At 41.7% G+C, this 27771-nt stretch overlaps 1 protein-coding gene across 3 annotated transcripts in view; it reads left to right on the forward strand.

Annotated features, from left to right (window-relative positions):
* GRIN2A (glutamate ionotropic receptor NMDA type subunit 2A) overlaps positions 1–27771 on the forward strand; it is a 424347-nt gene that overhangs the window by 286378 nt on the left and 110198 nt on the right. For all 3 annotated transcript variants that reach the window (XM_003269267.3, XM_030797992.1, XM_030797991.1), the window contains one exon: positions 1246–1360. In XM_003269267.3, coding sequence (XP_003269315.1) covers positions 1246–1360 — 115 coding nt within the window. The remainder of the gene's footprint in view (positions 1–1245; positions 1361–27771) is intronic.

A 27771-nucleotide genomic window follows, 5' to 3' on the forward strand; every position in this document is an offset into this window, starting at 1 on the left:
ATCTGTTCTTTACACAGCTTTCTGTTGACATGATCCGTTACCTCTTTGATGTCACCCTCTCTTTTATGTCTTCCCATAGTGTTTGTTTGTTTGTTTGTTTGTTTGTTTGTTTTTCTGAAACGGAGTTTCGCACTTGTTGCCCAGGCTGGAGGGCAATGGTGCGATCTTGGCTCACTGTGACCCTGCTTCCTGGGTTCAAGCGATTCTTCTGCCTCAGCCTGCTGAGTAGCTGGGAATACAGGTGTGCACCACCATGCCCAGCTAATTCTTTTGTATTTTTAGTAGAGACAGGGTTTCTCCATGTTGGTCAGGCTGGTCTCGAACTCCTGACCTCAGATGATTCCCCTACCTCAGCCTCCCAAAGTGCTGGGATTACAGGTGTGAGCCACCGTGCCTGCACCATCCCATGGTTTTAAGACAGACATTTAACATGGTCTCTAAAATCCTGCACTTTCTCTTCCTATTCATCTTCTCAGCCTCACCTGATCTCACATTTTCCTGTCTTTCTCTGCGTCAGCCTCACTGGTCCGCATTCAGTTCCTGGTATGCACACAACGGAGTCTTTGCACATGTTGTCTCTTTTCCCTGTTTGTGTCTTTTCTTGCCTAGTTAATGTCAATTCATCCTTCAGGTCCAGCTGCACTTCCTCAGCCTTGCCTGACCCCTATTTCACTTCTTATAGCATACTCTCCTGTCCCTTGTAGCATTTGTCATAAATCTGTGATTAATCAATTAATGTCTATCCTCCTCCTTAGACTCTAAACTTCATGAGGGTGGGAATCATGTTCATTTTCTTATTTACCCTGAACCAACTAGCTGAGTCCTGACATATAGCAAATGTTTCATATATATTAGTTGAATAAATAATGAATAATGGAATGTCATTTTTTCAACATTGAATGCCATGTGGTTTATGAGCAAGCAGCTTCCTTCAGGGAAGTTTGTTAGAGTATAATAGAATGTGCTTTCAGATCTTCCTGTAAGAAGATCATTTGAATATAGGTCTATGAATCTGGCAGGACAAAAAGCTTACATTCCATATGTTAATTATAGTCAATTACTAAAGCATGGTCAACTAGCAATGGTTGCATGGATATTAATACTTCTACAGAGAGGCTTCTTGTGATGAATATGGCATTGTAAGTTTATAATTTTTCAGTATTCCATTAATGGTGGCATCCACTTATTTGTTCGATTGCTCTAATTCTTTCCTAAAAATTTGTCTTTCTCTCTTCCCCTTTCTAGATTTATGGTCAATGTTACATGGGATGGCAAAGACTTATCCTTCACTGAGGAAGGCTACCAGGTGCACCCCAGGCTGGTGGTGATTGTGCTGAACAAAGACCGGGAATGGGAAAAGGTGAGCATCCTTCTGTGTGCAGAATGCAGGGGAGGGAAGAAAGCATGGGCAATAAAGGGGCTCACAGTGCTTCTTTCTCCCACGCATTTCCTATTGAGCTGCTCTAGATCCCATCTCACAGCCAAGAGCACATCTTTCTTGCAACAAGGCAGACTAAATCTGTAAGGTGCAATTGGAATGCTTTCCCAGGGTGAACTGTGGTAATTGTGTGGTGCGCTGTATGTCTGTTCTCAAATCCCAGTAGGAAAGGTCTGAACTAAGGATAATTTAAAGACAGTGAAGTTTGGTTTGCAGCATTACACTAGTTAAGTGTTGACTATATAGCAATGATCACACAAGTTTGCGTAAACTTCCTAATTGCGTACCATAATCATTGCCATATGAACGAACCCTCTGTATTTGCATGTACTCAGTCTTTTGCTTTAAATAAACTAATTTTAAAAACTTAAATATATGACTTCTGTAAATCATGAGTTAGAGAGGGAGGTTATTTTTCTTATAAAACGTATTTTCAACTACATGTATATTAGCTATTGAAAATACAAAAAATCAGTATGCAAAGAAAAAAATCATCATCTTATGTACCATACATGTCATGACCCGGGTCAGAGAGGAGAGATGTCACAGGGAATTTACAGATGATCTCATACGTACAATGACAATATCTAGTCTAGTTGCCCTCCCTCCTCCTACATAATTAAATGCTTAAGTTAGTCACTATAATTTCATATAAAGACTAGAATAAAAGAGATCAGAAAGCCTTTGTTGTTATGTTGTTATCTTATTTTTTTGTTTGTTTTTTTTTGACAAGCAATGCATGACCTCTTAACTACTTTAGCATCTTGAAATTTATCTTCACTTAGTACATCAAATGGAGGCCTGAGTGACCCTAGAGGGAAGGAAGATATAGGATGTGCTGTGGGAGACATAATGTAATTGACTGAAATCAGGGGGAAATACTATACAAACAGAAGCATTGACTCTGGGGAGACAATGACAGATTCCTAGAAAAGAACAGTGAGGAGGAAGCTTAGGAAAGTTTTGCATCCCACACCCAACAACTATAAAATGCACAGCTTTTTGAGCGCACATGGGAAATCCACCAAAGTAGACTACATTCTGGAGCATAAAACAAAAGTCCCAATGTATTTAGAAGAATTTAAATAATGGAGGATGCATTCTTTGATCATAACAGCATTAAAACAAAAATTAGCAACAAAAATATATCTAGAAAATCTCCAAATATTTGGAAATGGCAACACACTTCTAAACAACCTATAGGTCAAAGAAGAAATCAGAAAGACATTAGAAAATACTTTGGCCAGAATGATAATGAAAACACAAAATATCAAAATTTGAGGAATAAGATTGAAGGCATACTAAGAAATTCATAGCTTTAACTGCTTATAATAAAAAAGGAAAGTGTGAATTCAGTGTCAATGATTTAAGCTTATAAATTTAGAAGTTAGAAAAGAGCAAAGTAAACAAATCAAGTAGAAGAAAAAAATCGTAAGTACAGGAGTAAAAATCAACAAGGTGGAACACAAGCCGCAGAGAAAAATCAACAAAACCAAAAGCTAGTTCTTTGAAATGACTAATAAAATTCATAATCCCTAGCAATAATGATCACACAAAAGAGAGAAAACACAAATAAGCCAATATTAAAAATGCAAGAGGGACTATCACTTACAGACACTACAGATCCTACAGGCATTAAAAGATAAAAAGAATATTATGAAAAATTTATGACAGCACATTTGACAATATAGATAAAATGGGCAAATTCTGAAGAAACACAATTTTCTACAACTGAGATGTAGGAATTGACAATCTGAATAGCTCAAAAACATTTGCTGAAAAACTGAAAATATACCTAAAAACTTTCCCATTTTAAAAAGACAAAGGAGAAACTCCTGGCCCAGATGGCTTCATCTATACTATAATAACAAACTTTTAAAAGAAAAACAGCACTCTACACGAAGTTTTTCAATACGTTACTAATTATAATCTAATAATGTATTTTAAAAAGGATAATACATCATGGATAAGTGGGGGCTGTCTTAGGAATGCAAGATTAGTTTAACATTTAAAAATTAAATTAATTTACCATATTAACAGTAAAGGGGGAAATATGGTCGTTTCAATAGATGCAGAAAAAGCATTTGACAAAATTCAATATCCAGTTATGATAAAGATGGTAAATTCCTCAATCTGATAAAGGGTATCTATGAAAAACCTATAATATATATTATATATCTATTTATATATATTATGTATATAATATATATTATATGCACATATGCATATCATGAGATTCTTTGACAATTTTTAAGTTTTTCTATTTTATTCCAAGTTATGCTATGGTGCATAATATATATATATTAAATAAGCTGATATCTTATTTAATGATGAAATAATGAAAATAGATCCACATAGGCACATTGAAATGATTTTTGATGAATGATTATGACAACAGGGAAAAGGAAAATCTTTTTAATAAATGGTATTGGATCAACAGGCAATGTACATGGAAAAAAAAAAACCTTGACCCATTGCTCACATTATGCACACATAATTACCTGAAATAGATTACAGGCTTAAATGTAAAAGATAAAACTATCTAGAAGAAAATGTCGAAGAATATTTTTGTGATCTGTGAGCCTCAGATTTCTTAAACCAAATACGAAAAACCATTAAGCAGTAAATAAACTGTACTTCATCAAAATTAAAAACTTTTGCTCATGTAAAGACATTGTTAGAAAATAAAAAAGAGGGCTGGGCACAGTGACTCACACTTGTGATTCCAACACTTTTGGAGGCCAACGCAGGTGGACCACCTGTGGTCAGGAGTTCGAGACCAGCCTGACCAATATGGTGAAACCCTGTCTCTACTAAAAATACAAAAATTAGCTGGGCATGATGGTGTGCGCCTGTAGTCCCAGCTGCTTGGGAGGCTGAGGCACAAGAATCACTTGAATCCAGGAGGCAGAGGTTCCAGTGAGCCAAGATTGAGCTACCACACTCCAGCCTGGGCGCCAGAACGAGACTCCACCTCAGCCCCCCTCAGTAGCTGGGATTACAGGTGTATGCCACCACACAGGCTAATTTTTTATATTTTTGGTAGAGATAGAGTTTCACCACGTTGGCCAGGCTGGTCTCAGACTCTTGACCTCAAGTGATCCACCCGCCTCGGCCTCCCAAAGTGCTGAGATTATAGGCGTGAGTCACGTACCTGGCCAAAAACTGTGTGTGTGTGTGTGTTTTTTTAAATAAACTTAGACATACACAAATCTTATCCAGCAATTTTACTCCTAGTTGTTTATCCCAAAGAAGATAAACATATATCCAAAAAGTAATACTTGTACAAGAATGTTCATTGCAACTTTATTCATTATAGCAAAACTTCAGAAATAATTCAAATGTCTATCAACAAGGAAATGGATGAACAAATTATGGTGTATTAATAAAATAGAATGGCCTAGTAATATGTACGACAACATGGATGAATTGAAAAACATTATATGGAATCCAAGAAAGACATGAAAGATTATATTATGTGAAGACATGAAAGATTATATTGTGTGATTCCATTTACAAAAAGTTCAAGGGAGGCAAACCTTCCCTGTGGGGTTAGATATCAGAATAGTGGTTGCTTCTGTGGGTGAGTGCAGTTGACAGGACAGGGGCACAGGGAATTTTCTGGAGTGATGGCAGTTATTTCCTATCTTGAACATTTGTCAAAAGGCATCAAATTATGACACAAGATCCATTCATTTTGTTGTATGTCATTGTGCTTAATTTTGAAAAAAACCTAAATCCGGGCCGGGCTTGGTGGCTCATGCCTGTAATCCTAGCACTTTGGGAGGCCAAGGCAGTCAGATTGCCTGAGCTCAGGAGTTCAAAACCAACCTGGGCAACGTGATGAAACCCCGTCTCTACTAAAATACAAAAAATTAGCTGGGCACGGTGGTGATGCCTGTAATCCCAGCTACTCAGGAGGCTGAGGCAGGAGAATCCCTTGAACCTGGGAGGCGAGGGTTGCAGTGAGATGAGATCGCACCACTGCACTTCAACCTGGGTGAGAGAGCAAGACTGTGTCTCAAAACAAAACAACAAAACCTTAAATCCTTCACATCGGGATACCCAGCACAATTAACTAACAGTTTTCACTGAGCGTTCATATTTAACCCCCTGACATGAATACCAATTATAATAACAATATCCATTGCTTATTGATCACCTCTTGTATTGATCCTTCAGTTGATCCACTGAAGCCCTGACTTCATGATTCGTCTATTCATTTTTTCATTCAACAAATAGTTATTAAGTGCCTACTGTGTACCAGGCACTATTCTTGATGTTTGGAGTCCATCGAAAACAAGAGAAAAAATATTTTCCGTACTCAAAAAACTTAGATCCTGGTGTGTTTGTGGAGGAGATGGATTCGGCTGGGATTCTATGGACTTCTGTCATGCTTAAGGAAAGTGTTAGCATCTAGTTAACTATCCTTGGTTTTAACCTCCTTTCTTCGCTCTTATACACCCTGTAGCCCACCAAGCAAGTGATTTGCAACTCCGTGAATGTATATACCAGGTTCCTTCATGCATTTGGGACTTTGAATATGCTTTTTTTGTTGTTGTTGCCTATAATGTTTTCTTGTATCATTACTTTCTCTTATCCATCTTTCAAATCCTGATCTTCTTTTTCTCTTACACATGTAAAGCCAAATGCAATTCATGTTTTTTTTTCTAATCATCCATAGGAGGTAGAGAGTTGGAGCCTTTCTGCCTTATGTTGTTGCGTTTTGGGGTTTTCAACCTTTTGATGTTACACAGTCTGCGATTGACTTTTGGAGCCAACCAAATCATTCCCTTTGGTTGGTTTTAATCAGTCCTGGGGCAGGCTTGGCTCACACCTGTGAATTTTCTGTGCTACCTTAGAATCTGACTCATCTTCCAGGGAGCCGGTACACAAGGAGGCCACTGCAGTGCAGGTGACAGCTGCCCTTGATACACTCCATTTCCAGATACAGAAAATGCCTTTTAATATTTTGTGGGCCCTTCTTCAAATTCCTGTTGAAACATAGCAATTTCTCATAAAAGGCAGCTTTGGGAATTGCTGCTGAGTTGAGCTTAGAATGCACAAATGCTGCCTGTAGTTGTTCTATTCTCTTGTCACTCAGGGGATCTGGTGCTTCAGAAATAACTCCGTGTGCTTCTGTCCCTAAGAAAGAGAAAGCCAGTGGAGCAGGTAAATACCAGTCATGTTACCCTTAAAGCTGCCCGCCAGCACTACATGCTGGTACAGCAGGTCAGCAGAGGGGAAGGACTGCCGAGGAGGGAGCTGTTATTCTGGGACTCGGAGGCGATTTCTTTTCATCTCCGAGGTCACCCAGTGGCGTCACTGGAAGCAGCAGCGTGTAATGAGGGTGTCTGGGAAAACACGACAAGCCCTTAGACGGGCACTTGCTTTTTTTCTGGGCCTTTGTAGGTGGCTGGTGTGGATTATACGGATGTCAAGCACCAGGCCTGCCTGTATGCTGCAGACACAGACCTGAGGATGGAGCAGACTTTCTCTTACAAATCGGGACTTTCATGCCTTTTCTCTCTCCCTTTTTCTTCAGTGATTTTGGTCCACCTTAGAGTTTGATGAGTCTAAGGCTTCCCAGAGATGCTCAAAAACAAAACCCTAGATGCCTCAGCCTCAGCCTCAGAAGACCCTACAGCCTCAAATTCCTGAGCGTAAGGGGTCTTCCTGCCAATTAGCAGTCTAGGCCAGTAAAACCAATGCCCCGCATATGCCAGCTCTGTGGCCAGCAGTTCATTAGGTACCAGGGATGCTACAAGGATGCATAGGAAACCATGTGTCTTCACAAGTAGCTCATAATAGAGAATTAAGCCAACCCTGGAACAACTGGATATAAGTGCTACATAGGGGGAGAGAAGGGTGAACTTGGCCCAGTCAAGAAATTCTCTAGCAGGGCACGGTGGCTGACACCTGTAATCCCAGCACTTTGGGAGGCCGAGGTGGGTGGATCACGAGGTCAGGAGATGAAGACCATCCTGGCTAACATGATGAAACCCCGTCTCTACTAAAAATACAAAAAAAAAGTAGGTGACTGTAGTCCCAGCTACTCTGGAGGCTGAGGCAGGAGAATGGCGTGAACCCAGGAGGCAGAGCTTGCAGTGAACCCAGATCACGCCACTGCATTCCAGCCTGGGTGACAGAGTGAGACTCCATCCCCCCCCCCCAAAAAAAGAAAAAGAAATTCTCTAAGTGAGAATTTCTCACTTAGAGAAATTCTTTGTAAAGCTAGAGGCATTGGAGTTGGGCCTTGAGTAATAAATTGGATTGCTCTAGGGTGAACTACTTACTCTACCTGAAAAAAATGATTTGAGAATAATTCCGTTTACCATTTTAGGGTTATAGTAGCTTTATTTTATTATTTATTTATTTATTTTGAGACAGAATCTCACACTGTCACCCAGGCTGGAGTACAGTGGCACGATCTTGGCTCACTGCAACCTCTGCCTCCCGGGTTCAAGCAATTTTCCTGTCTCAGCCTCCCGAATAGCTGGCGTTACAGACATGTGCAACCACTCCTGGCTAACTTTTGTGTTTTTAGTAGAGATGAGGTTTCACCATGTTGGCCAGGCTGGTCTTGAACCCCTGACCTCAGGTGATCTACTGGCTTCAGCTTCCCAATGTGCTGGGATTACAGGCATGAGCCACTGCGCCCGGCCTTACAATAGCTTTAAAATGAAAATATATGTGTGTTTATGCATACACCTATATACACATACAGGCTAGCTTTTAAAAATTTAAGTTAACAAATAAAAATTATAGATAATTTTAGTGCACATGACGTTTTGATATATTTGTACACTGTGGAAAAGCTAAACTGAACTAATTAGTGCATCCCAGACTAACTTTAAAAGGGATATATATTGAGAAAGAGAGAGATAAATAAAGATTTTTGAAGTTTTGACTTTAAATGTAAATAGGACAAAACACATAAATATTAAAGTAAAACAAGCCTTTTATTCCCCAGAGAAGATCCAATTAAAGATGACACTGACGTTCCAGAAGACATAAGGGAGACCTTCCTTGTGTCTTCCTGAAGGAAATGTCCCATTCTCGCTCCGACGGGTCTGTTTTTCTTTTTGTTTTCACCACTCTGTTTACATTTGGTTTCAGGTGCATTTTGCATAGAAATAGGACCAGATCTCTCCCTCCAGCCCATATCTGTCTCATGGCCTCGAGACTTGCCTACAGCACCACACATGGCTGACCCACAGACACCCAATATCATCTTGTCCAAAATCAAACTCATCATCTTCCTCCCACGGATATGTTTATTCACCCGTGCCCCAACACAGAAGGCTTTCTTCTTATCCCCGGAGCGTCACCCAAGCCCTAGTATTCAGCTGTCACCTGCTCCTGATGTTCCTGCCCCTTCAAACATTTTTCCTCTTTGCCAAGGACACCCTTTCCATTGATTCTATATCTGCGTAGCTCAAAGTGGGTCTGCCCTTTTCCACTTCATTTCTGCAGACCTGTATACTAATTCGTAAGAGTGTTAACAGCTTGCTTTGGCATTGTTTGCTTGCCTATTCATCTTCACTTAGACTGGAAGCCCCAACAGGGGAAGGTCTGTTCCTTTCATCTGTGTTTTTTCAGCTTCACCACAAGGGTCTGGGCCTAGTGCGCAAATGGACCCCTCTATGATCTGTTGGTATCGATGACTTCAGCCGCCATTTATTAAGAGCTACTCTGTACCAATAACTATGATGATAATTTTACATTCATTATCTCATTTAGTCATCTAAGTAGGTATTCGTTTAATAGCACATCTAAAGTAGGTATTCTTCTCCCTGCTTCAGAGATGGAAATTCTGGTTCAGAGAAGCTAGTGACCAGCTTAAGATCCCCCAGCTGGTGTGTGATGGAAGAAGGATGTAAGTGGAGGTCCGCCTGCCCCCGAAGACTGTGTTCACCACCACTACATCATGTGGAACAACTGGCAGCGGGGAGGAGGTATTCTGGAGGAGAAATTTAGGGAGTTCCTCCTCCTACCCTTAGAAAGGTGTCTGCTTCCTTTCCTCTCACTGGATGCAGTAGATTTGGCCTGAACCCAGCTAATTAGAACTCAGGGTATAGGCATTTATTGCATTTCTCAGACCTTGTAATTTTTAATTTTTTTTAGAGACGTGGTCTCACTCTGTTACCAGGCTGGAGTGCAGGCAAAATCATACCCCACTACAGCCTCAAATTCCTGGGCTTAGGGGGTCTTGCTGCCTCAACCTCCCAAGTAGCTGGGGACACAAGTGCACACCACCTTACCTGGCTAATTTTTATTTATTTTGCAGACACAAGGTCTCGCTATGCTGCCCAGGCTGGTCTCAATCTCGTAACCTCAAACAGTCCTCCCATCTTGACCTCCCAGAGTGCTGAGATTACAGGCATGAGGCACCACACCTGGCCCCTTCTATTTTTTGGTCTACGGTAGTTTCATCTTCCAATTTGTCTCATTAAGGGAGGGGATGCACCCTGTATGTTATGTCTTGTGTGAAATAAAGTAGATTCCAGTTATAGGATTCCTAGTACAGATATGATAAAGGAGATCTTACAAAAGCTATGACTGCTCTCTTGAGTGTGTGGTTCTGACTGGCTTACCAATGTGCTGTCAGGTCTAGTGAGGCATGGTGATGCATGGAGTGCAATTATTACATGATGGGATTTGTAATTATAGAATGCCATAGCTCCCTCCTGTCTAAATTATTGTATTTTAACTCCCTCTCCTTGCCATCTCTTTCCCATCACTACTACCACATTTAGCCTAGAAGGGCCCAGTTTGTTTCAAGATCTCAAGAAAACATGCAGGTTGTTAGTGTGAGTTTACCTCTGTGTGTGTGTGTGTATGAGATATCAGTAGTCTTCAGAAAAGTTCATCCAGCCAAAGGATGGAATTATTTATGCAAACATTGTTCTTGTCTTCTGCGCGCACATTCCAGTGAAGATTATATAAAAGAAATCATGGAGAAAAATTATAATTGTGAGGACACCAGTAAATGACAATTGATAGAACGATTATGTGGATTGCTAAAATTGAAGTACATCGTGACACATTCTACCAGCAGGCAGAAACATATTACAACTCACGTTTGTTAGAAAGACAACAGCAGCCCATTGGTAAGGCCATGAATTCTGGCCATGGTTAGTGCTGAGAGCTCACGGTGTGTTTTCAGTTTCTCCTTCACCATTATGTCTCTGGTATTCAATAGCAGAGGCTCAATAAGGATTTGTAGAATGAATGGAAAGACTCTTTTCGCCATTAACTTCTCCAAATGAGGAGCGTCTTTTAGTATGGGCGTTTTATATGTGTGGCTCCTTGGGCTACCTATATTAGAATCACCTTGGGAAAGATGTAGAGGCCTTAGCCCTGCCTCAAATCTATGGAATCAGCATTTCTGATTCTGAATCTGCATGTTTTATAAGCCTCCCTAGTGATTCTCATGCCCATTAAAGATGTAAAGCTACTGCTTTAGGGCATAGACTTACTCTGTGTAACCCTGAAATGGTTTTATTTAGGTCATCCTGTTATCAAGATTCTTGCTTCTTAGCTTTTGTGCCTCTTTCTTCCTTTGGAGTATACTGCTCAGTAGCAATGCTTAGGAGAAACTATAGAGGAAAAGGAAAGAAGGAAATTGGAGTCTTGTTGCATCTTTAATAATTTCTGGCAAATGAGAGAATAACAAGGCAAATAAAATGCTGTTTATAGATGTAGTTCAGTGCCTGTTACCTAGATTTTTCTCAATATATATTATTAAATTTTTTTTTTGTTAAAAATTTGTCCCATCAACAGAGATAATAGAACTTAGGGTATTATGTAATCCATATTTATTCACACACTTATTTGATCAAAGAAAATTTCCTGAGCACCCAGTATGTGCAAGTCATATCTGAGGGTTGCAAAGCAGGTAAGACACCTGGTTTTCAAGAGACTTAGAGTCTAACAGGGCACTAAGAGATGCTCATAACTGCAGGAGAGCATGTGAGGTGCCATAAAGATGTTTTGACAACTCCAGGGTATTTAGGGAAGAGAGATGTTATACGGAGGCAGAAGAATCAAGGGCGTTTGTACGGAGGATTTCTCATTTGAATAAGGTCTCAGAGAATAAGCAAGATTTGGATTTTTGAATATGTGTGAGGAGGCCATTCCATGCAGTGGGAAAACTGAAAGTCAGGTTCAGAGGCAAGAGTGCCCAAGGCCCATCTGGAGAAGAGTTCAATGTGATTGAAACATAGCTGTGTGGTGTGCAGAATTCTTAGAATGGTCTCCAGTGACACTCGGCCTTTTCTAAGCGTCTCCCCTGGGAGTATGTGATCTGATGAGCTGTCACTCCTGTGGTTTTATTAGGCCACATGGCAGAAAGGACTTCTTAGTTGACTTTGAGTTACTCAACAGGGAGATTATTGGGGCGAGCCTCACCCAATCACATGAGCCCTTTAAAAGTAGAAAGTTTTGTGCAGCTATTAGGTTAGGGCAAAAGTAATCGCGGGTTTTGCCATTTAAAAAAAATAGCAAAAACTGCAGTTACTTTCACACAAGCCTAATAGTTGCAGAAAGAAATTTGGAGTGTGAGAAGGCTTAGTCTGACTTCTACATTTGAGGATGGAGGGGGCTCCATGATAAGGAATGCAGGGGCCTCTAGGCACTATCAGTCCCTAGCTGACCTCAGACATATAACCCCAAGGAGGTGAGCTTGCCCAACAATCTGAGTGAGCTTGGAAGTGGATTCTTCCAAGATCCTCCAGATATGAGCCCAGCCTGGGTAGTGCCGTGATTTTGGCCTTGTGACACCCTGAGCAAAAACCCAGCTGAGCCCACTAGGACTTCTGACCTGCAGAACTATGAGATCATAAATAGGTGTTGTTTCAAATGGCTAAGTTTGAGGAAATTTGCTACACAACAATAGAAGACTAGTACAAATCTTTTGAAGGAAAATTTATGGGGGTAAAGGACTATGCTAGAATTTGAATGATAGGTTATGGCACTAAATTCAGTAATCTTCAGGGCACTATTGAAGGGCTTGAGATGAGAGAACAACATAAAAAATAATAATCACTCACATTTAACATTTATTAGGTGCTAAGCATACATCTAATCCTCATCAGGATTGTAATACTGATACAACTATTACCCTCTTTTGCAAATGGAGAGAATGAGGCTCAGAGAAATTCAATAACTCGCTCAGAGTCACAGAACTAGTAAATTTCAAAGCCATGATTTGGAACCCAATCGTCTGCACTCTTAAACATGAACTACACTGCTTCTTTAAAAGGAAAATAGTGATTGTCAAGAATCTGGGAAATTTTCTAAGGGCCTGTTTATGTGGCTTGGGTTAGAGGGAATAGAGGTGTGGGGAGGAATAGTGGCCATGGAATCTGAGAGAAATTTCAGAAACAGAACTGAAAGCCACGGCATTGGCTGCACTGATTCTCCAGCCGATGCATGACAGAGGGGAATTAGATAGATTAAAACAATTTTTTTTTTAGGTATAAGTCTCTAATTAGGTATTTTCAGATCAGGTATTTCTGGAAGAGCTTTGCCATGCCTGTAAATGACATTGTTCATCTCTCATCCTTCCCTGTCATCCTTCCTTTCCTCTCTTCTTTTCTTTCTTCTCCCAAATCCATATTTAAAGGCAAGTTCCTTTTTATAAAATGGGTTTGGTAATATCAACCTTAGCAGAGTCTGTGTGGAATTTAATTTGTTTCCTTATATAATGATCATTAAGTTTCTCAAATGATGTGAGCCATAGAGAGGGAAAATTGAGCCATTACAAAACATTTAAAATTATCATCTGTGCATCAGGATTTAGCAAAGGTGAATATAAATAAAATAAAATAATCATCTGACTTCCCTGGAGTCATGCATAGTGACATATTTTAAATCCTCACACAATACAATATGTTAGGTCACAGGAAAATATAGTAGATCTCTAGCAAATTAACACATTCAACTGAAATAAGTGATGCCATCTCCCAAAGCATGTGTGTGTGTGCGTGTGTGTGTGTGTGTGTGTGTCTTGCACTGGTTCTGTTGTTGTTGTTGTTGTTGTTGCAGTTGTAACATCAACGCAACTCCAAAAAGAACAGCAGTTGAACAGGCGCTCTCCTGCAGAGCAACATTCTGCTGAAAGTTTTTCAGATTTCAGAACTTAAAACAAAAAAAAAAAAAGCAGTTCATAGAAAAGACATCTCTACGGGAACATACGTTGATAGGGATACTAATGATAAAGATGATTGATGATGATGGTGATGTTCTTGATGGATGGGATGATCATGAGGGCAGCAGCTACCATTAGTTGAGTTCCCACTATGTGTCAGACACCATGCAGAGTGTTTTCAATGCATAATCTTGTTTCAGTCTCCCAACATTCTCTGCATTTTCTCATATCTAAAAGGGAGGCAATGATAGTACTTATCTCCTAGGTTGTTAGGATAATTAAACAAGGTAATATATCAAATGCTTAGAACACTGACACATAGATGTCTGTTCCAAGTATAATTATTTCTATCCTCATGTTATAGGAGAGAAATTGGAAGGAACATAGGTTGAGTGACTTGTCCAAGGTCATACAGTGGTAAAGGCAGGACTGGAGCCCAAGCAGTATTTTAATAGAGCGAGAGTCAAACATTTGGTCATACGGAACATATTTTTCCACCCCAGTCGCAAACCCAAATTGTTAAGGATCTCTCTGTGGGTGATGGGAGCATGATTAAGCTGACAGGTGGTATAAATGTAAGACAAAAGCTGCACCCTTGCTAGTTTTCCATTGCCATTAGTTATGAAAATGAGTGAATAGATTATTTAAATGATCTCAGATAAGTAAATCATTCAAAGAGCCTCTCAGTCAGAAGTATTTCTAGAAACTCCTGAATAGACTGATGAAAACCATTTTGATTTTCTGACAGGGTCATCTGCTCATCTGTGTTGTAGAGGAACGCAAAGCCCTGAGGAAGCGGGGATAGTGGGAGAGAGAGAGTTGGGGGGAGAGGGAGGCACGGAGAGGGCTAGGGAGGGATAGCAGAACAGGGAGGGGGAATGGGGGAGAGGGAAAGAGGAGGAAAGAGTAAGGGGGAGAGTGAGAGAGGGAGGGGGATAAAAGAGGGGAGAGGAAGAGAGGGAGAGGCAGAGAGGTGGGAGAGGGAGGGGAAGAGAGAGAGAGGGGCTGGAGAGGGGGAAGAGAGAGGGGAAGAAGGGGAGAGAGGGAGAGAGGAAGATGGAACTGGGGAGAGGAAGGGGGAGAGAGAAGGGGGAAGAGGAGACAAGGGGGAGAGAACAAAGAAACAGTGGACTTTAAGGCAAATTTTCTTTTCTAACTATATTCCCTGGAATGCTGATTCCTTTCAGAACCTAGAGTGCCACCAGGGTCTCTGAGTGGGTGGGGGGCTTATGAAGTAAGACCCCACTTCAACTGGAGATGGCAAAGCTTCATCTGATTGGTATGTTGAGGTTCAAAGTGAGCTTCCATTTGGGAAAAAATAAAATATTTCTAAAATAAGTTTGAAAGCAAGTAGAGGAAGGGGATTGACTTTAGTAATTGTCTGAATATGACATAAATAAATAGTAAACATTTGTTGAGCACCTATTCTATACCAAACCTTACAGTATGGCCTTTTGTACTTATTATTTCACTTTAGCCACATAATAACCCTGTGAAGTGAGTCTCTGATTTCACATTTGAGTCATGCAAACTTAGAGATGTTCTATGATTTTTAAAAAAAATAATAGCTGAGAAAGGATTCAAATTTAGGTCTTGTGAGTCTCCAAGTTTGATGTTTATCCCAGTACTTTGCACAGTTACTAGGTTGAATGATGGAAATTTTCATATAGGATCTGGAGATTCGTAGGGATAGTATCTGCCTTGGAAGTTGAATGGAAGTTGGGGGTATGACAATAGCTAGGCTTTCGTGCGGACTCAGCTCGTATTCTTTAGGACAAAGTAACTATAAACTATGACTGTCCCTGATGGGATTGAACCGTTTTCCCATCCATTTATCCACCCATCCACCCAGCTAGTCATCCAAAGATTAATCATCTAATAAACCATCCATCCATTCATCAACCCATCAGACCAACCGTAATTCATCCAGCCATATGGCCATCCATTCACTCTTGAACCCACCCACTTACCCACTATTGATCTGTTTACCAAGCATTCACTGATTACTGACTCAATGCCAGGTCTGTGGTAGGTACAGGTGAAGCAGAGATAACTAATAAAATATCCCTGGGATTTTAGGGAATGTTGGGGTGATCAGACCGAACACCAGGCCGTGGGGGCTATGAAGTCTGGCAGAGTCAGAGAAATGGGAAAAGACAGGTTAAGAGTACATAACGTGGGTCCAGGGGGCCAACGCTAGTGTATGGAGGCCGTGAAGGCCCTGAGCTCCAGAAGCCCACACTATTTATTGGTGATCAAACAAAGAAGCAGGTGGTGAGGACGTGTGGATGTGGGGGTAAACAGGTGAGGACATGAGGATGTAGGGGTAGAAAGGTAGCAGTGTATCAAGCATAGCTGTGATGGTTTAGCATTTTCTTTGACACATATGTAACATGCTCTGCTGCCTGAGATAATGGAGAACATATTTACAAGCCTGGGAGAGTAAGAAGCAAGGAGCCAGCAAGTCTATGCACATTCCAGAGGCCATTCCAGTGCAATTCAACGAGGGATTTTATGCCCTAAGCCTTGGATTGCATCCAAGCCACGAGGGGTTTTATGCCCTGGGCTTAGATTGTGGTGTGGCAGGGCAGCCTTCCACCCTTTGGTGCAGAGCTTGATGTTCCAAAGGCCATGGGGGTGTTTAGAGCCTGGGCCCAGGACATGTTCCAAGACTCTTTTACATTATGACAGACAAACTAGTCCTGCCTCAGCTCTTCTACCAACAGGGAACTTATAATGTAGTGGGAGAGACAGGGAAATGCACTGCTAGTTACAGCATTGTGAAATGAGCACGAACAGGAGAGGTGCACATGGCACACTGGGACACCTCCTCCAGCCTGGGCAATGGGGAGGTGAAAAGACTTCCTGAAAGACCTAAGTTAGGACCCAAGTCCTAAAGGATAAAGAAGAGCTATCCAAAGGGTGACAGTCATCTGATCCATTCTAGTAACTGAACCACAAACATTATTTTTCTTTATTTCACATTGCATCTGATAGCAGCAGCTAGATTTTTCCCCTACCCCACCCACAATTACCAGAACTCAGTGGCTGCTGTCTGGACCTGCTTCTCACTTTCTTTCCATTGTCTCTGTTCTATTATTTCCCCATTTGCCTGCTGATGGAACAGACAGGAATGACATCTGTCCCTAAGAAAAGGGACAGAACAGGGAGGTGCTCCCCCCAGCAGTCTGCTTCTGGCTGCAAGTGGCTCTGTCAGGCTGCCTCTGTAGCTACAGTTTGGTTTCCTCATCTGTACCATTGGCAGCAGAAGCTTCCCATTCCACTACCCTGTTTTTCTTGGCATTGGAACCTGGTTTGGAACAGGGGGAGAAATAGAGATAAAAAGAGGTTGCATATTCTCAGCATTGGTCTCTAAGCTGTGGAGGATTTAATGTGCTTTCTAGACTCTGAAGACCTTGTACCTTGAGATAATTACCCATATTTTATTAAAAAAATACATAATGATGATGATTATGGCCTAGGGGCTGTAGATTCACCACTTTGATTCCCCCACACACCGTTTTTTAAGAGATGAGAGGCTGCAGTGAGGAGCCACCTGTAGTTCCAGCTACTTGTGGGGGCTGAGGCCAGATAATTGCTCGAGCCCAGTAGGTCAGTGTGCTGCAGTGAGCCATGTTCATGCCACTGCACTCCCTGGAGTCACTCACTGCAGGCCTCAACCTCCTGGGCTTGAGCGATTATCCAGCCTCTGCCCCTCAAGTAGCTGGGACTACACGTGTGTGCCACCACACCTGCCTAATTTTTTTGTATGTTTTGTAGAGACAGGGTTTTGCCAGATTGCCCAGGCTGGTCTCAAATTCCTGAGCCCAGGCAATCTGCCTGCCTCGGCCTCCCGAACTTCTGGGATTACAGGCATGAGCTACCGCGCCCAGCCTCGAACCTCTCTTAACAGACATTCAAGATGAGTACAATCACTCCTTCCCCCTCCCTCCAGTTACATATGAAGAAACTGAGGCTCTAAGATGATTGCTGATTTGCCTAAGGTTACAAAGCAAGTATATGGCAAAGTCTAGATTCTAGCTCAGGTCTACCGGACTGCAAAGTCCATTTTATTTCTACAGTACCTTATGGTAGAGATGGGTGGTGTTTGTCTATCAGTAGTGAAGGGTGTCAGTGCTTTAATTATGAAAACTCATGTTGGGGGTCCCCTCATCCCTGCACAGTGGATGTGCCCCCAGCGTTGGCAAGAAGGACTATTACAGGTACAAGATTCCCTGCTGAACCACATGTCTTTTCCTGAGCTCGGCTCAGAGCATCCCACTGAGCTGTATGCAAATCTGCCTCCTTATCAGTCTCTTGCATCTTTGTGCAAAACGAATCAGCATTCCTCTGCACATCTGAAGATGTAAATCAGTCCCCACCCCTGCAGCAAACTGTTCCTTTATTCCTTATTACTCCACCGTGTGGTTTGTTATCTAGCCATTGTCTTTTGAAAACGTGCTTTAAAACTCATCGAAATCATATTCCTGGAGTCTGTATTCCTTCCATTTAAATTATAATTCTGCAAATTAGAAAGACTGAGTGGGCCTGTTTGAGATGGGAAGAGTACAGACTGAGCCATCTTGACTTCCCTGGATGTGAAGAAAGAGTCCGTCGGAAATGCCCATGAGAAAAAAATCTAAAGTTGGGGGAAAATCAAGCGAATCAACTCGTATTCCGTTGAAGGGAGTTGTAGAATGACTCAAAGAACCAATAGCCTCTCACTTATGTTGTCTTTAACTTTAACATTGAAACAAACAATTTGAATCAGAAGAATCCTAATTCCTATTGATTCCCACCGTGCTGGCCTCTGTGTGGTCCAGCAGATTACAGCTGATGGCATATTTTTTCTTTCCACAATTAAAGTGTGTTTGAAGAAACTAGGACAGGCAGATCTAACATAGGAAAGGAGGGCAACAATTAGTTTTGGGTGTCAGATCCTGACATCCAGGCTGTATACAGGGAAAGCAGAAACATTTACCTGCTTTTAATAGGTGAAGAGACTAAGATTCAGAGAAGAGACTTATTCAGTCTTCTTCTGCAAGAATTGTAAACAGTTCAGTCCACTTTTTTGTTTTGTTTTCTCTAATACCAGGAAAGATTCCACAGATGTTTCTTTTCTGTTTGTTTGTTGTTGTTGCTGTTTTTTAGAGATGGGGGGGTCTCACTTTGTTTCTCAGGCTGGTCTCAAACTCCTGAGCTCAAGGGATTCTCCTGTCTCAGCCTCCCAAAGTGCTGGGATTACAGGCATGAGCCACTGCACCCAGTCTCACTCCACTTTTAGCATTCAGATTGATAACTTGAATCAATACAGCAAGATTTGGGTTTCTTTTTTGTTGTTGTTTAAATGTATGGGGTACAAGTGTAATTTTGTTACATGCATAGATTGTATAGTGGTGATGTCAGAGCTTTTTGAGTATCCCTCTCACAAATAACATACATTGTATCCATTAAGTAGCCTCTCATCAGCATCTTCCCTCAGCCTCCTCCCTCACACCCACTTGCCTTTCTGAGTCTCCATTGTGTATCATTACACATTCTGCATCTAAGTGTATGCATTATTTAGCTCCCACTTACAATGAGAACATGCAGTATTTGTCCTTATTTCTTTTTCTTTCATTCTTTCTTTTTTTTAAACCCCTGACACAGGGTCTTGCTTTATTGCCCAGGCTGGAGTATAGTGGTGCAATCACGACTCAATGCAGCCTCGAACTCGTGGGCTCAAGTGATCTTCCCACCTCAGCCCCACAAGTAGCTGGGACTATAGGCACGTGCCACCATGCCTGGCTAATTTTTTTGTTTTTGTTTTGTTTTGTTTTTGTAGAGATAGGGTCTTGCCATGTTACTCAGGCTAGTCTCAAACTCCTGAGCTCAAGTGATTCCCCCAACCCTCCACTTGGCCTCTCTAAGTGCTGGGATTAAAAGCGTGAGCCACCACATCTGGCCTAGTATTTGTCTCTCTGTGTCTGAGTTGCTTCACTTATGATCATGGCCTCCAGTTCCATCCATGTTGCTGCAAAAGACGTGATTGGATTCTTTTTTATGGGTAAATAGTATTTCATTGTGTATATATACCACATTTTCTTTATCCAAAGATTTGAGTTTCATTACCAAAATGACATGGATGCTTTGCATTGAGGCATTGTCATCTCATTGAAAATGGATGAGGATTCAAAAAATACAGATGGGACATCTATCAAGTTATACTATAAATCAGTGGGGACAGAAGCTAGAAACACAGATGTGTCTGATCAGAAGTCCAAAATACAAAATCAGTGCCAAGAGATGAAGTGACTGGTCTATGTAGACAAAGAGAGAACAGCCTCGTGGTCAGGAGAAGTGGGCTGGTGCCTTCCTCCCCTGTTTTACTGAGCATGGCACCGGTTAGGAGCTGAGCTGTTTGGGCTTAGAGAGCGAGTTTGATCAACGTATACACTGTTGAGTTTGGCCAGGGGTAACAGTTGTGAGACTCAGGCTAACTCTGGAAATCCACCATTCTTTGTTTCCAACAGCAAAATGGAGCTAATGATAATACCCATCCCTTGGGGTTCCTGTGAGGGTATTAAAGCCACCATTTATTAAATGTTTTTTTAAGTCAGAACTTTAGATGCATGATCTCTCTTAACTCACACAAAATCCTGATGATATTGGCACTATTATTGCCCCTATTTTTTAAATGAGAAATCTAAGGAACAGAGAACAAGTTAATTTCCGCTAACCTGAACCGTATTCTGAACCCCATTTGTCTGACTCCGAAGCCCATGCTTTGACTACTAACTTCTGCTACTTTCTTCAATCAGATTCTACAAAGCAAGTGCAATCACGCCATGTTGTGGGAGATAGAGGATTTAAGTGGGAAGCGAATGGAGCTTAGTTTTCCTGTATCATTCCAAAAAAAACAGTGCCTAATAGTTTTTAAACTCTGATTCCGTCACAGGTCCTGAGCCAACCACTTTATGTACATTACCACATTTTATGTTCACTACAACCCCAAATGGTACTTGTTATTTTATAGATGAGAAAAATGAGGACCAGAGAAGTGAATTAATTGGAACATGGCCCCTCAGCCACTTCATAGCTCAGAGGCATCATAAATGATATACATGCCAAGTAGCTAGCATGAGGCCTGGAACGTAGTTAGAAAGATCTTAATAAACGGGAACTATTATGCATATACAAAGTGCAGTCTAGACTCTAGACTTCTAGACTTTTAAATGGCACTATTAGGGTTGTTTTACCTTTTTTTTTTTTTTTCATTTTCAGTGGATTTCTAAAAGTCTATTGACAGTGTTCTCTTTTCTCAAAGGACCTGAGTCCAAAGTTTTAGAGACAAGCGTCTTCAAGGAGTCCTTTAAGTCCTGCATATGTATGAATATATTGCAACACATACAGTTAAGCAAGTCCTCATCCAGGAGGCAGAAAACTGTTTCTGGTTCTTTCACATATTTGCTGTAATTTGTGAATGAGGCTTGGTGGTTGACGGGTGAGGAAATGGTGGATTGACTCAGAGTTGGGGGGAGGGTGGTGCCAGGTGGGTGTGACAGGAGGACAAGATGGGAGCAGGAAAATTGTGGGCATGGCATGAAATCTGTTGCTGTGATAAACAAAGAGATCTGGGCTGTAATAGGGAAAAAATGGAGAGTCACGAATGAGCAGATTGATTGGGAGAAAATAGAGGGGTCCAGAGCCCAGAGGCCAAAATGACATTGGAAAAGAGACATGAGAATAGTCCTTAAATTTGAAAGTTACTTGAGCCAGGCGTGGTGGCTCATGCCTATAATCCTAGCACTTTGGGAGGCTGAGGCAGGAGAATTGCTTGAACCCGGTAAGCAGAGGTTGCAGTAAGCCAAGATCATGCCACTGCACTCCACCTTGGGCAACAGAGTGAGACTCCATCTCTACAAAAAAAGAAATAAAAAAAAAGAAAAAAAAGTTACTTGAAGGAACATCAGTTTACCACTCTGAAAAATTGTAATAATATCTCTTTCACGTGTATGTGACTCTGCTGTGATGGTCAAGTGAAATGAGAAAAGAACCAGCAACTTCTAGCCCATAAAGAGCTATATTAACTGTAGGACTTTTGTATTTTTATCCACATAATGACACACAGCTTTCTGGCTAGGATGCGTCTTCCAGTGTGTCTATTTGAAATTTCTATCTTCTTTTTTCTATTTCTTTTCATTTTTTCCCCAATACAGCTTCTTTGGCAGGTGAACACTAGCAAGTGTATGCATAAGGTCACACTGTTTGACCCAAGGATCCAAGAAAGCTTGGGTTACATTTATAGTTATGAAATTAATGGCATGCATTAATTGTGCAGAACCTCAAACTAGCAAATGGAATTAAAAATAATTGCCAGGCCTTTGGATTTATTGGTAGAGTGAAAATAACACCAAGTGGCTTTTGGCAGGGCCTTCTTCTCCGTGCACAGAATTATATTAACAGATGATATTATTTCTATCCAAAATAGAGAGCAGTAAGTGAAAAGCAGATCTGTCTCCTCTTAGAGCAGGGGAGAAAAAATCCAAATACGTTTCCTTGGTTTCATTTTGTCATACAAGCCCTAGGCCTGGAATTTTGGTAAAAGCAATGCCTTGCTCTTGCCTGTTCTGGAGTTGTGCCAGTGTCCTCCATTCAGCTTACCAGAACATGCACATTGTAGGTGGGAAGGAACCTTGACTAAATACCTTCTGTGGGCCAGACATCTGACTGCTCATTCACAAACATGAGAAGATCCCTGTATATAATAAAGCACCTAATCCTGGTTGAGCAGGGACTATGTGGCAGATAGTTCAATAAGTGCCTTGCAGTTACTACTTTATTTATTTCCATGAGAATAATATGATGTGATTACTCCTATTATGCCCACATTACATATGAGGAAACTGGTGTCCAAGAAGTAAAGTTAGTCAAGTTCATATAGCTGGTAAGCAGAAGAGCTGGGAATTCAGGTCCAGATGTGGCTGACTCCAAAATCCACATCATTTTCAGGGCCTATTACCAGAAGAGATAATTAAAGTTGATAATTGACTGCAGGAAGATCATAGTTATGGTGGTCACGTTGGTACCTCTGTGTGTTAACTTCTCTGTTTTATTTATTTAGAGACAGAGTCTTGCTCTGTTACCCAGGCTAGAGTGCATTGGTGCGATCTGGGCTCATTGCAACCTCTGCCTCCCGGGTTACAGCGATTCTCATGCCTCAGCCTCCTGAGTAGCTGAGATTACAGGCATGTACCACCACACTCAGCTAATTTTTGTATTTTTAGTAGAGACAGACTTTTGCGACGTTGCCCAGCCTGGTCTCAAACTCCTGGCCTCAAGTGATCCTCCTGCCTCACCTTCAAAGTGCTGAGATTACAGATGTGAGCCACCGCTCCTGGCTAACTTGTTCATTTAATAAGTATTCGTGCATCTATTATGTAAGCAGCCCTGGGCTGGGTGCAAGGAACACAAAGGCAAACAGAACACAGTCCCACCCTCAGTGAGTCCACTAGGGCAGACAGATGAGTGTGCAGGTCTCACAATAGCTGGTGAGGTAGGGAAAGGAGAGGCCACTTGCCCAGTTTTATGGGATTGGAGGCTGCTTCCCAGAAGAGTTGTCCTCTGTGTTGAGTTCTGAAGGACACATAAGAGAGTGCCAGGCAGAGAGTGGGAAGGGGTTTTCTGGGCAGGGTGAGTAGTGTGTTGAAACCTGGCACTGAGAGAAAAGCTCAATGTACTCAGAAGCCTGTGATTAGTTCTGTGTGATTTATGAGTTGATGTGGGGCAGGGCTGGAACCAGGAGTTGGTTGTCAAAATGAGGCTGCCATGAATGCAGAGGGAAAGGAAGGCCTGGGGAGGAGGCCAGGTCACTTAGACCATGGTCAGGCATTTTCACTTGATTCCAGCTGCAATGGGGAACCATTAAAAGGCCACAAGCTGGGGAGTGGAAGGGCCGGATACACAGAGGTATTTAAAGGGATGATTTGGGCTAGGCACGGTGGCTCATGCCTGTAACCCCAGCACTTTGGGAGGTTGAGGTGGGCAGATCACCTGAGGTCAGGAGTTTGAGGCCAGTGTGGCTAACATGGCAAAACCCCATCTCTACTAAAACTACAAAAATTAGCCGGGTGTGGTAGTGCGCACCTGTAATCTCAGCTACTTGGGAGGCTGAGGCATAAGAATCGCTCGAACCTGGGAGGCGGAGGTTGCAGTGAACTGAGATAGTGCCACTGCATTCCAGTGTGGTGGACAGAATAACACCCTGTCTCAAAAAAATAAAAAATAAAAAATAAAGTGATGGTTTGGGCTGCTGTTTGGAGGATGGGCTGAAGAGCAAATCTACCAGAAGTAAGAAGGCCAGCTAAGAAGCTGAGGCATAAACCAGTGAGAAATGAAGGCCTGGATGAGGGTGGTGGCTGTGAGTTAGGAAAGAAGTAAAAAACGTTCAAATATTAGAACTATCAAGGCTTGGTGATTGATTTAATATATATGGGGGTGGCAGAAGAGAGATGAATTAGGGGATATTTCCGTGGTTGGGATTTCAGGAACTCCTATATGGCAGATGGGAGAGAAACTCTTTTTTATGGTGGAAGATAAGAGGCTGAGTTCTTCTCTAAGCCTACTGAGTTTGAGGTTTCTTGGAGGCAGTAGAGAAGAATGGGGGAAAGGCAGCAGATCAGGGGCTGTCAAGAGAGGTGATAACTGGAGACTGTGGAGCAGAAGACGCTGAGGCCTGAGCCTGGATGTTCTGGGGGCAAGAGGGAGGGGAAATACAAGTCAGATGTGTTCAGAGAAAGAGAAGCTTACATTTTGGCAGAGATGAATCAGCCAACGAGGTGGGAAACAGTTGGGTAATGGTAGTGTCGTGACTGTCTAGGGCAGAGAGACTCAAGAAAGATGTGAGTAGTCCCACTGTCAAATGCAGAGGAGGGGCTTATGTGCAATGCACCTGCTGGATTTAGTGAAAACCCCTGGAGGTCTTAGGTCAGTTCGAGAGGCAAGGACAGTGCAGAAGAGAATGTATCTAGAGCCTAAGGGCTGGGATGCATGTTAGCCTAGAGGAGAGATGCCTCCTTTATTACTGAAAGAGAGGAGAAGAAAGACGTGTGTGCAGAGGCAGGTGAGTTTGTGGGTGATGTGGGTTGTCCATAGAGTCTGAAATAAGAGGCAGATTCATCAGCTGGGATTGGGGCTGGAGCTGGCAGCTTTGCAGTCTTGTGGGCAGGTGTGAAGGTTTGAAATAGTTTCTAGGGAATGGGAGAGATGCAATTAGGAAAAAGAGAAAGATTTTTAGCCAGAGAGGGAGTCCTTAAATTTGAAATGACATTAATCTATGTGGTTATACGATATTCTCCACCTGTACTTGCTGCTTTACAGGTGTGGAAGTGGTGGGATTGAGTCAGAGTTGGGGATGGTGGTGCCCGGTGGGTGTGACAGGAAGACAAAGTGGGGGCAGGAAAATTGTGGGTATGATAAGAAGTCTGTTGATGTTATGGATAAAGAGGTCTCAGTTGGAATGGGGAAGAAATGAAGGCATGAACGAATAGACTAATTGAGAGACAATAGAGACCAGGGATGATGCTGGAGAGGAGACGTAAGAACAGCTGAATGAGAGCTGTGAATTTTCTGAATTTAGAGTCACTCGAGTCAAGCAGTTCTAAGTGAATTTCCTCCATAGGAATGAGTGGCTACAATGGACTGAAGGTGGTCAGTGGAGAGATGGTAAAAAAAAAACAAAAAAAAAAAACTGGCCTTTAATTTTATCCAAATGCTCTGACAAGTATGGATGTGTTTATGAAGGACATGACATCAATTACTTGCAAATAGGACAATGTCAAAATAGTGAGGAGTGCTAAGTCCTAGCCATATGTGGATGAAATCACCAATATTATCCCCAGGTGTTGAGTCAGAGGGATTCCCAAGGCCAATTGCCAATTTCAACTTAAATGCAACCAAATTTCAATGTGCGCAAAGGGACTGTAGCCCAATATCCAAGGGCTTCTTCAATCTTGTCCCACGTTATCCCTTTATTCCTCTTTCCCTCTCTTCTCCTTTTCATATTTGTGTTTCTTCCTGTTTGGAGAACTTCCTAGTTCACAAACATGTCATTAAAATTCAGCTTCTAAGCTTTTGTGCATGCTGTTCTCTGATCCTACACATCCCTTCTTTCCGCTTTGACCTTTCAGGTCCTTTGCAAACTGCACAGCTCCCCTCCATTGCACTCCTTCATGATTTCTTCCTTCCCTCATCAGATCTGCCTCTCACTTCTGAAGCCCTCTGCATTTCTTGCACCTTTCGCCCTTTGGCTGTTAGCATTTTCTGTTTTATTGTACAATTAATTCAGAGGGCATTGTATTTTATCTTCCTCACTGGTAAGTGGATCCTTTACAGATAAGGACTTAGAGCAGGGGTTGACGAAACCCCTAACTCTTTATGTAAAGGGCTGGCTAGTAAATATTTTAGGCTTTGTGGGCCATACTCTCTCTATGGCAAGCACTCAACTCTGCTTTTTTAGTGCAAAGGCAAGCGTTGAGGCTATGTAAGGAAATAAGCATGGCTGTGTTCCAATCAAACTTTATTTATGGACACTCACGTTCAAATCTTATATAATTTTATAATTGTGTCCGCGAATATTCTTTTCATTTTTTTCAACCATTTAAAAATGGAAAATGGAAAACCTATTCTTAGCTCGTGGGCTGTGCAGAAACAGCTTGCCCTTGGGCTGCGGTATGCTGACCCCAGGTTTAGAGTCTATTCACTGCTGTGTTACCAGTGTGAGAACAGTTTATGGCACATAGTAGTCACTCCATGAATGAATGAGCAAGATGAATGCATGTGATCCAACGCTAAGAAACTGAAAACCTACAGAATAGTTCTGTTTAGTGGTTGTAACACTTGGAGTAATCAGGAATCCTGAGATTCTGCTTTTGGCTACAGTTTGTGAGTTTGAAAGGTTTTGATGTGACATAGCTGATAAGTATCATAGTTGAACTTGGACTTGGGTCTTCCAACTCCAAATGCGTGGTTCTTTTAAACTGCTGTGTTTGCCAATATATTAATAATTTGGTGGGAAAAGCAATGCTGAGAGGCTGCCTGATTGGTCACCATGATTCTCATTTCTCTCAGTGGCTCCGTAGGGCTCTCAAATTGTTGATTACTGTCTGAGATGGGGATAATTGGTTTGGGTGAAATTGGATTGACAGTAGTGGGTTACTTAGGCTTAGTTTTCAAAAATAGCAAGTCTTACCCCTCGCATCCCAAGGGAACCCTCCTCTTCCCCCACTGCCTTAGAATAATCACATTTTTAACTGGGCAATGCTGTCGTTAAGCTTATTACTGTTTTCTCACTATTAAATCTTCTGTTGGCTTTAGTATTTCAAATGATCCTCTTGTTGGAATACTTTAGAGCTCAGACAAGCCTAGAGCAAAGTAGTTTTGGGCCAGAGATGAGAAAAGAAAAATGATTGTCAAAATACCATCTTATCTAAGGAAAACTGAAATTCTCATCAGTGTGCATTTCATTGTAACGACGGATTTCACCCATGCACAACGGCTTTGGTTAGCATCCTCATAATAACTAGCAGGGCCTCAGGCACCAACCCCTTTCATTTGGAAGAAGGAAAATGTCCATCTCAAAAACTTAAATTTATTCTTTTGCCCCAGATACAGAAGAACAAATGCCCATCAGAGACCTGCCACCAAGTTCCAGACATTTCAACTCTCACAACCCAATAACTTTTCACAGGCGAGGGGGATGAAATGCTGTTCCACTGATTGATACCTCCAGGTTCTGTAACCTTATTGCAAAACTCTGCAGACACAGTCAGTGAGGTTAGCTTTGAATGTTCAGGGCTGAGATCCAAATGGAATTGGCTTTTTACATAATACTGAGTGAGGAAATCCATCAGCTTTTGACTTGTTAGATCCTTCAAGTCAGGTTTGATGCATTGAAGCCTCCTGCTTCCTTAGCCTGCAGTTTAATTACCTGGAACTTCTCCTTTTATAAACTGTTACACTCTCAGCCCCAAATTTTGCCACTTTTCAAGGTTTTCATTTAAAAAAAAAAAAACTTACCATAGAGTAAGAGAAGTTATATCTGTGGTCATGTTCAGTCATAATTTTCAGGCTGGTAAGAATGAATTGATTATCCCAATAAATAAAAGGCTTTCTCAGCTGTCAGCCCAGGATCAGAGTCTAC

This window comes from Nomascus leucogenys, chromosome 18 (assembly GCF_006542625.1).
Source record: "Nomascus leucogenys isolate Asia chromosome 18, Asia_NLE_v1, whole genome shotgun sequence".
In the NCBI taxonomy this organism is placed as follows: domain Eukaryota; kingdom Metazoa; phylum Chordata; class Mammalia; order Primates; family Hylobatidae; genus Nomascus; species Nomascus leucogenys.